This window comes from Rhodamnia argentea, chromosome 2 (assembly GCF_020921035.1).
Source record: "Rhodamnia argentea isolate NSW1041297 chromosome 2, ASM2092103v1, whole genome shotgun sequence".
NCBI lineage: Eukaryota > Viridiplantae > Streptophyta > Magnoliopsida > Myrtales > Myrtaceae > Rhodamnia > Rhodamnia argentea.
This window is the reverse complement of record NC_063151.1, coordinates 13,579,816-13,590,786: the sequence shown is the minus strand read 5'-3', so window position 1 is coordinate 13,590,786 and position 10,971 is coordinate 13,579,816. Positions and strand designations below refer to the sequence as shown.

The 10,971-nt window shown below is 37.5% G+C and overlaps 1 protein-coding gene across 1 annotated transcript; it reads left to right on the top strand.

Moving 5' to 3' along the window:
• Positions 1-8,817: 8,817 nt before the first annotated feature.
• Positions 8,818-9,144, top strand: LOC115730884 (probable histone H2A.5). The gene has a single exon (XM_030661497.1). It carries the CDS (start codon positions 8,818-8,820, stop codon positions 9,142-9,144), a length of 327 nt encoding a protein of 108 aa, XP_030517357.1.
• Positions 9,145-10,971: the final 1,827 nt, after the last annotated feature.

Here is a 10,971-nt window from a genome sequence, read left to right as displayed (position 1 = left end):
CCGAACGGTTTCTCCCAACCGCTCGGTAGGGTTTTCCGATCATACCCTCCAACAAATTGATCGGTGGTGACTTCAATTGTATGTACACATTACATATGCCATCCGACCACACTAAGGTCGATATCGATGAAATTTTCTCCGACATCGCGATTAGAGTAATGTGTCTTGGGAGAGACCCGCGATCCCTAAAATTCCCGCCGACAACCGGAGTTTTTCTAGAAAAAAGATCGGCTCGTTAGCCCTACTCATCCCGAATATATATATATATATATACATATATATATATATATATACATATATATATATATATATATATATATATATATATAAAATCTTCCGGGACGGTCGCGACAGTGAGCCTAAAGCCCTTTCATTGTGGTTATTCCTTTGATATCGGTAGTGACCTTCTATCTTGATCTTAATCTTTATCCTTGGCTGGTGCTACGTCTTATATGCCTAGGTGGTGATCGTCCATTTACTATTTTACACACTCATCCAAACATTTAAATTAGAAATTCACCATAGACAGAATCACTTGTCCATGGACGCATCATTACCTAAGATTTAGGGGAAATAAAAGATACAATAAATGCAATAAAAATAAATTATAAAGTATCTTTTTTGGTCAAAATTCATGAATTTTGCTTGGAATCTTCTTGCTCTAGTTTAGCCTTTCGAATCTATTGTATACGTGAATCATTTAAAAAGGGAAAAGTATCAGAAAGTTCCGAACATATTACATTCATACCAATTTAGTCATAAATCTTTTAATGGTGCTAATTAGTCCTAAATCTTTTAACTTTGAGCCAATTCAGTCATTCCGGCTAATTTTGCCAGCTACTTCGATGTACAGACGTGACGTGTACATATTTTAACATTATATTAATAATAATTATTTTTTATTTCTTCTTTTGTCTTTTACCCATTTTCCTCCGGTGGTTGGCTAGGGTAGGCCTCGCCGGGTTGAGGGTGTACGCCGGCGAGGCCACTTCACCAATCTGGAGAGGCCTCCATTGCTTGGATTGACGAGTAGATTAGTCAATATAGGACTTGATTTATAGTGAATGAGGATTGGGGATTAATAAGTTTAAGCGCGGTGGACTAGTTAAGGTATATGTTAGACGGACCATTAGTGTTTGATTGTTTGTTTTGAGTAAACCAGTCCGAAATGAAATTGGTTCATGAATTGAGCACAAAGCCACCGATCTAGCCTAGTCCCATCGACTTTGAGCCCTATAAATACCCCCCACTTTATCCCTTTCTTCATTTTTCCTCAAGAAGCTCTTACCTCTCATCCTCTTCTCTCTCTTGCATGGCCCTTTCGCTCGAGCTCTCGCTCGCTCAAAAGTTTGTGTCGGCGACTCCCTAGCTCGTTGACGATGACCCAAGAACTCCTGTGGTCTTTGCTCAGCCTTCAATGCTGCTCATCTCTCCCCTCCATTGGTTTCTCTTGTGCGTGTGCTAAAAAGGAAAAGTGTTGGTTTGAGCTCATTCGAAAGGCGATTCGAGCTCCGTTTCTTCGTACGCGTTGCCGAAGTAAGTAGATATCTATCCTTACCACTAGTTTGCCCATTTATCGCTTGTTTTAGCACGAAACTCCAATTTTGGGTATGGGGTATGTGGATTGATAATAAAGCTTGCATGGTGAGGAAAACGGTGTTGCATGGTTGATCTGTTGCTTGATTTGGCATCCTAGGCTCTTAAATAAGTCGAATGTATTGTTGACACCTAAATTTTGACTAATCTTTGTCAGTTATTTCTGCATAAAAATTGGAACTAATATCCGTTCTAAACAAAAATCATCTCACATATTTATTTTTAGCATGCATTGCATTTGCAACGGTGCGGGAATGAGTGACGAACGGAACGGCGATGATCGTCATGCGCCGAAAGGTGAAACATAATCATAAAAAAGAAGAAGAAGAGACATAAAGAGAGATTATAGGAGAATTCGAGGAAATTTCTTCCTTTCTTTCGGTTGAAGAAGAGAAAGAAAAGGGGAAGGGATATTCATCATCGCCATCCCTTTCTCATCATCACCTTTTCCTTTCATCATTACATTTCTTCTATCATCATTACCACTCTCGTTCATCATGGCCTCTTATACGTCTCTCACGGATGAGAGGGGAGCTTAAAAAATTGGACGGGGAGTTTTTCACAATTGGACGGAAAAACGCGGCCCCATAGCTGGAACTCACAGGCTCTCGAGGCTAATTTTAAGGGGGTCTTTCAGAGTGAATATCGAGCAAACTAGGAGGCTTTTGGAGACACCCACCCCCACTTAAGCTTCTCCTACACCTCGCTACGCATCAAGCCATCCCTCACCTCCTATCATTACCGGAGTTCCTCGAAAAGGTAGTGTGAATTCCCCTTCGCGACTAGCCTGTGACTGGTTTTAAGCTTTTTACTTGGTTTGGTCCCGTTCGACTTTTGAGCCAAACGGGACCAAACCAAACCCCGTATACATGTTTCCATGCTTATCATACCCCATTTGAGTGATTATATGCTTTGGCCTCGCTCAAAATGTCCTTGGATTAGTCGTTTTTGCGTCGTATATAACATGCTTGATGAAATGCCTGTTTGTCACTTGAGCAACCAACATTAAGCTCTTGTTTTGTGGCTTTCCCATGCTTATTTTTGGGTGTTCTTTGGCTCGTTGTGTTTGGCTCGTTGTGTACTTTACAATGACGTTCAATTTTGCCATTGATGAAATGTGGATGTCGAGATATGGAGGCACGAACGTGCCTTGTCGAACTGAGGTTTTTTTTTTTTTTTTTTTTTTTTTTTCAGACCTAGATTTTTTTTCCCTAAGTATTAGGTTTTGAATTAGTTCAAACCCCTGACTTTCGGGGTCGAGTTTCTATCTGGTCTTATGAGATTTTAGAGTCGTTCTTGTTTCATTTTATTGCCGGTGGTGGCTCTTCGCGTCGGTATGTTGCTTGCCCATTGGTTATGCTTGAGGAGTGAAATATGGAGTCGAGAACTTCCCTTATTGGTCTGGTCGTTGTGTAAAAATAGTACGAGCGGGTGAGTTCATAGTTAGTTTTTGACATATTTTGGTGTGAACTTTAAGCCGATTTTTAATCCATCTCATTCTCGGTATATAGTGGTACGTGTATGCATGTTTACTTGCCGTTGGTTGCATACGAAAGTTTAGAGTTTGGAGGCCATCAAAACCCCCCACCAAGTGTTTGGGGGATATTATAGTCATTAAGTGTTATTTAATATAAAAGGGAGAAGCGTAAAAACCTAATCAATTTTTTTATGCTTCCCTCTTTTGTTCTATAATCGCTCTCCTCTTTTGTTCTATACATTTCTACAGTAAGCATGAAACCAAATTGTTAATAAACTGTCAATGAGATCATCACTCAATTGATTTAAAATTGCACAAAACTCATTCAAAAATAAACATTTTACACCCTGGAAACAAATGACTTTTTCCTCTAAAACTGACTTGGACCCTTCTAGTAGTTGGCTCTTCTGGACAAGGACATTAGCTCCTGTCAAACAATTCAGCAATGTACTCTTTCCAGCATTTGTGTACCCAACCTAGAATGTTTCCAACGGTATTCATATATAATCGCTCATGAAGGGAAAAAATGTCTGTATATACCATGTACAAAACCTAACTTACAAGTGACAATACAGGCACGGGAACAGAAGTTCGCCGATTACATTTCTACAGTAAGCATGAAACCAAATTGTTAATAAACTGTCAATGAGATCATCACTCAATTGATTTAAAATTGCACAAAACTCATCCAAAAATAAACATTTTACACCCTGGAAACAAATGACTTTTTCCTCTAAAACTGACTTGGACCCTTCTAGTAGTTGGCTCTTCTGGACAAGGACATTAGCTCCTGTCAAACAATTCAGCAATGTACTCTTTCCAGCATTTGTGTACCCAACCTAGAATGTTTCCGACGGTATTCATATATAATCGCTCATGAAGGGAAAAAATGTCTGTATATACCATGTACAAAACCTAACTTACAATTGACAATACAGGCACGAGAAAGTAAGTTTGCCGATTACATATATTGTATTTTTGTGTACGATAATTACATTTTTCAATTGGAGAATTTAGTAACAAAGAATCATTTTGGATTATATAAATGCCGTGACTCTAAACGTTAAAATGTGTAAACTATCGTTTGAATTACATCTCAACAGATAAATTAATGTTTTGTAAAAGACAGTGGAATGGAGCTTTGCTGCGGTGTAAAACATGGCTTGACCACAAAGCTCAATTCTACACATGTTTCTGTTCTCATAAATATTACATGTGGAAATTCTACTTCCAGACCATTACTTCAAAATATGCTTTGACAGACTGTAAAGAACCATTCAATAACAGGATATTGACCAACAAAAGACAATTGAGTTGAAAGACCAAAGTAGAAACACTACGAACACGATTGAAAGATGACAAAAACGGACCGCAACAGGCCCATAATTGAAAGAGGAAGGGAGAGAATCATATCCTTCAGCAATCAATGAGGAAGCTGCCACTAGGTTGACAAGGACTCCTATAATATTAGCCTCTAGAAAATAGAAAAAAGTGGTCTATCTATCAAAACAGACAATTCAATTCAAGTGAGAGATGGAAAAATTTGCAACATCAATCATCACTCAAGATAATCAGCTCGCAATAGAGCATATACCATATACGGGTGGATGCAATACATAAATCCTGGATGTCCTTTTTATGGGGAAAAGTACACTAGAAATGCCATAACTTTTGTACGGCGTTCACTTGAGTGCCATAACTTTCAAAACGTTCACTTAAGTGCCATAACTTTTAAAAATCGTTCACTTGAGTGCCATGTTGACGTGGCAGCCGGAAAAGTTAATGTAGACACCGGAAAGATGACGTGGCACGCCCGGAAAAGTTACTGCGTAGCACTCAAGTGAACGATTTTGCTCCAACGTAGCACTCAAGTAAACGATTTTTGAAAGTTATGGCACTTAAGTGAACGTTTTGAAAGTTATGGCACTCAAGTGAACGCCGTACACAAGTTATGACACTTCTAGTATACTTTTCCCCCTTTTTATGTATAGTAAGTGAACAATCATTGGACCAATAACATTCGAAATACATTGAGGCTTGGTTAAATGTATTAGGATAGGTCTTACCAAAAAGACCAAAATTTCATATAAAATGAAGGTAGAAGATGCCAACTTGCTGCTCCCACATTAAGTTGGCAGATCACTGTTTGCCAAGATACATAGCATCAGCATGATTTCTGTGTTTATCAAGGTCAATTTTCTTGAAGGAAAGAAGAATAACCAATCAGTCCTAGGCAATTTCCGTAGTGACTGAATCAAAGTTGAAAAGTTTGATTAGGCAACAACTGTAACTGTAGATGTATAGATGGTCAGGCAACAGGAACATTAAAATTGATAGAGAGTGAAATCAGTTGGTTTCTTCTGATAATAAGACTATCACAACACTTTGACTGGATTAAGAACATAATACTGCAGCAGGAGAAGCTACGAAGATGCTATCTTGGGTACCTCAATCTGCCAGGAAATATCCCTGCTGCCGTAGGAATCCTCAAGTTTCATAAGGCTCCGATTGCCTTCACAAACTATTCCTATGGGAAAAAGTGAATAGACATTCACTTACTATAAAAGGCGCCTTGTCACCTGGATAGCCCATAAAAGCAAATTTTTGAAAGAGGTAGGAAGAGATAGCAATTACATAATGCTTGCATTTACTAGTTAGCAAACGCTCAAAATAGAGCCAGCTTCTTCAGGAAACAACAATAAATATGTTAAAAAGTCAAGATTTTAATGAAAGCCAAGATTCGCAAGTTCTACGGAAAATGCCGAGATGGTATTTGCACATTCAACGGAAAACATCATAACATCACAAAAGTCAAAATTTTAATGAAAGCATTGACTACATGAGCGAACCAAGCTAAATTTGTTTAACAATTAATATCATTCAATATCATGGAATTCTCATCCGGCTTGGAGAATTCCCTTAAGAATGAAGTCATTTTCAAAATAAACTTAAACTAATTTTCATGCAATAGTTAAGTTCCTCAAAATACAATTGCTTAAATCAATAGCATATCCATCCTACCAAGCTCGCAATCCAATTTAAAGTGAGTCTCAGTCGCATTTCTTTCATCAGCTACTTAAGCAAGCTTTGGTAGATGCATCATAAATCACAGGTTTTCCGGAAAACTACTTTCCAAGTAGTTCTAGATCCAATAACAGTAAACATTCACAGTGTATATTCTAACCCCTAGTAATTGTTCAGCAGATTTTAGCATTAAAAAAGAAGAAGCAAAGTACTAGAGTGGATGATACCTATTCACTGTTATGGGTTAAGATGGGGGCAGTGAGGGTTGTAGGAGGGGAGAGACATTTCATGAGAATTGAACAAAGAAGCTGCACTTGGAACAACTTTATGATTTGGAAAAAGGATAAAAAGCATATCTCTGACTTAGCTGTTGAGGCAACAGAGTCACAAGATGTCCCCTTTTCCATCACCCAGCTTTAAATAACATGCGAATGAGATAGTCATCAATCAGACACTACAAAAAAACACGGATTTAGCCACGAAAAATTTGCGATGGAAAAAATTAGTCGCTAATTTCCGACGAAAATTGCGACAAAATGAAGATTCGTTGCTATTTGCGACGAAATTAGCGACGAAAAAAGTCGTCGCTAATTAGCGACTAATATAGCGACGAAAAAAAATTCGTTGCTAATTTGCAACGAAAATGCCCACGAAAAATATTTCATCCTTAATTTGCGACGAAAATAGCCACGAAAAATATTTCGTCACTAATTTCCGACGAAAATGGCCACAAAAAAAAATTCGTCACAAATTAGCAACGAAAACGGTCATGAAAATATTATTCGTCGCTATAGCCTTTGCGACGAAAATAGGCTTTGTCGCCAATTAGTAACGAAAAGGCCACGTTTTGTCGCTAATTAGCGACAAACTTTTATTTTCGTCGCAAAATTAGAACTATGAATAAAAATAACAAAGAAAATATTAAAATTAGCGACGAAATGTATTATTCGTCGCTAATATGACAGAAATAAAAATAAAAAAACAAATAATTCAATTTAGCGACGAATTACCTTTTTAGTCGCTAATACGATATAAATATAAATAAAAATAAAAATAAAATAGAAATAAAAAAATAATTAGCCACGAGCAATGTTTTTCGTCGCTAATTAGCGACGAAAACCATATTTCGTTGCAAATTTGTTGCTATCATTTCGCGACGAAAACCTATTTCGTCACCAATTAGCGACGAACGACGTTTTTCGTCACAAATTCTCTTCTTAAAACTTAGCGACGAAAATTGACGTTAAAGTCAATATAGCGACAACGTTGATTTCGTCGCAAAATTAGCGCTATGAATAAAAATAAGAGAGAAAATATTAAAATTAGCGACGAATCACATTTATCGTCACTAATTTTACAGAAATATAAATAAAAAAGAAAATATTCAATTTATGTCATGTTAGCGACGAAATTCATTTTGCGTCGCTAATTTAGCGACAAACCACTTTTTTCGTAGCCAATATGACATAAATAAAAATAAAAAAATATTAATATTAGCGACGAATTTGTTTTTGCGTCGCTGATTTAGCGACGAAATTCGTTTTTCGTCGCTAATATGATATAAATAAAAATAAAAGTAAAAAATAAAATATTAAAATTAGCAACGAATTAGCTTTTTCATTGCTAATTTAGCGACGAACAATTTTGTTCATCGCAAAATTAGCACTATGAATAAATATAAAAATGAAAATATTTCAATTTAGCGACGAACTAATTTTTTCGTCGCTAATTTAGTGATGAACCGCTTTTTTCGTCGCTAATATAAAATAAATCAAAATAAAAAAGAAAATATTAATATTAGCGACGAATTTGTTTTGCGTAGCTGATTTAACGACGAAATTATTTTTTCGTCGCTAATATGATATAAATAAAAATAAAAGTAAAAAATAAAATATTAAAATTAGCGACGAATTATATTTTTCATCGCTAATTTAGCGACGAACAATTTTGTTCGTCGCAAAATTAGCACTATGAATAAAAATAAAAAAGAAAATATTTCAATTTAGCGACGAACTAATTTTTTCGTCGCTAATTTAGCGACAAATTAGTTTGTTCGTCGCTAATTTAACGACAAACCACATTTTTCGTCGCTAATATGACATAAATAATTAAAAAATATTAATATTAACAACGAATTTGTTTTGGGGTCACTAAATTAGCGACGAATTATTTTTTTCGTCACTAATTTAGCGACGAAAAAGTACTTTTCGTCGCTAATTGAATTTAGTGCTTCGTTCATCAACACCCCCAGCCCCAAAAAGAAAGCCCCGCACGGATTGCCAGCGTGTCACCACCATTGAAACGTCACCATCTTATCTGCTGCTCTTATAAATGCTCCTGGCAATGACGAAGACAAGAGGAAGCCGCTCCCGCCTCAAAGAGCAGGCCTCGTCGGCTTCCTCGCCACCGCGAACGGGCTGAGCAGGAACTTGAATCTGCACCCATTTTGAAGATCGCTTCATCTCGGACTCTGGTAAGCGAAGATTTTTTGGGGCTGCATCTTCTTCTGGGTAGATTTCGTAGGTCGATCTGGGATTTAAAGTTTGGATTTTTTTGGCTTTGGTTTTGGTTTTGGTTTTGGTTTTGGGGTGGGGCGGGGTGTTTATATGTGTAAATTACGATTAAACCAGAGTGATTAACTGCGATCGAAGTGCATAAATCCCACTGCGGGCGGTGATTGTTCCGTCCTCTTTATTAAAGCTGCAAAAGCAACAGCGATCATGTGCAGTCGCTTTCTCACATCTCCACTCAACGAGAAACCCAGAAAGCTTCGTCGTGGTTGTCTTCAGATTGTGCCATCTTCGGAACCAGGAATGGAGGCCAGGGGCGCTGGAGGAAGCAGAGAGAGGAAGAAGGCAGTTTCCAAGTCCATCAAAGCCGGCCTCCAGTTTCCTGTCGGCTGCATCGCCCGTTTCCTCAAGAAGGGCCGCTACGCCCAGCGCACCCGCACTGGAGCGCCGATATGCCTCGCCGCCTTGCTCGAGTACTTGGCCGCCGTTCGAAGCTCTGAAGAAACCATGGGGCCGAAGGATTCGAGTGAAATTTGAAAACAAGATTGGTTTCTTTTCAATTCAAACTCAACTCACTCTTGGCAATCTACAGGAGGTGATCCTATGTGCGAAAGTCCGTGGCAACATTACAGAGAGGCCATAAGATTATCACGTGCGATGCACGAGATTCGTTTGTAGTTATGCAAATGGTACTTTGTTTATGGGTCGGTTCAATCCCTAATTTTTTTCTACTATACATGACTAAATGAACTAGCCAAAACCAGGTGTCAAAACATTTGACCAATGATCATTAGTTTATCTGTTGTGTTAAACATTTATCTTTTATTAAGTTTATAACTTTTTTTAAAAAAATGAATAGAATGGAAGTATCTTAACAAGCGAAGGTTGAAACTATGATGAACCTTTTTATTTCTTCGCATGTGTTTGCTATGTCGATGCTAAACTTTTAAATTCGTAATTGGCAATGACTTTTACCACGAATTCGGGCAAATTAGTGACGAATTTTGCCACTGTTCATGGCAAATTAACGACGACTAATATTTTCGTGGCTAAATTTGATTCGTCTCTAATTAATGGAAAAAATTCGTCGGAAAGTTCGTCCAAAAGTAAATCAAATTTAGCAACGAAATCAAAATTTCGTCGCTAATTTTGCCATGAAAAATTTGGCAAAATTAATCGCTAATTGGGTTTTGCGACGAATTTTGCCACGAAAAAAAAATTCGTGGCTAATCCGGCGTCGCAAAATTTAGTGACCAAACGTTGTGTTTTCGTCGCTAAATTTACCGACGAACAGAAAATTCGTCACTAAATTCGTCGCTAAATTTAACGGCGAAATTTATTTTCGTGGTAAAATTTGTGGCGGGTAAATTTCGTCGCTAATTTCCCACGGAGTCTAATTCGTCGCAAAATTAGTAGCTAATTAGCGACGAAACTTATTAATCGCTAATTAGCCATGGATAAGTATTCGTCGCAAAATTCGTCACTAATTAGCGATAAACTTTAGTTTTTCGTCGCTAAATTTTGCGATGCCGGATTAGCGACGAATATTTTTCCGTCACTAAGTTTCGTCACAAATCAGTTTAGCGACGAATTTTGATTAATTTTTCGTGGCAAAATCCGTGGGTAAATCCTTGTTTTTTTGTAGTGAGACTCTCTACTAAGTATTTGTATTGTTCAAGGGAAAACTACATTTTCCAGCAACAAACACTCGAGTTTTTATATTACAATGCTCAAGTAGCAATCAAGTCGCTGTTAAGGAGAGACAGAGGAATCTCCTTGAAGTTAGGCATAAAGATTAGTCCAAATCCCAATTCTGACCTTGCTTGATACAATTTCAACATTTGTTTCAGAGTACTATGGCTAAAACCCCTTTTGACCTTGTTTGATTAATTTTCAAGGTTGTACAAGTGTGATTTTATTAGGTAGACAGATTTATTGCTCTGTCAATGAATTTCAAATCGACACAACTAATTTGTGTTAGTAAGAGAAGATCCCATGTGCTCTACCCTAAGCCATACCCTTCTCAATACTACACACATTAGATAGCTAAGCATGAAAAGCTACCTATCAGACAATCATAGCAGCCTTGTGTTTGTGCATGAAAGTTATGCCACCACCATATCAGTGCTCTCATAAACAAAATTGTGTTCCAATCACAAAACAAATGTTACATTCACGTATCTCCTGCTAGGCTTCTAACCAGGAATGAGTGACAAGAATATTACATGTTTAAGGAACCAATTTTAATCATCAATCATGTTCTACATGATTCATGACAAGTATTTCAGTCTGTTCAAATCCACTTTTTTCAGCTCTTGAATCTTTGGCCGAGCCCGCAAAAGTGATGCCAACAACTGTTCAAAC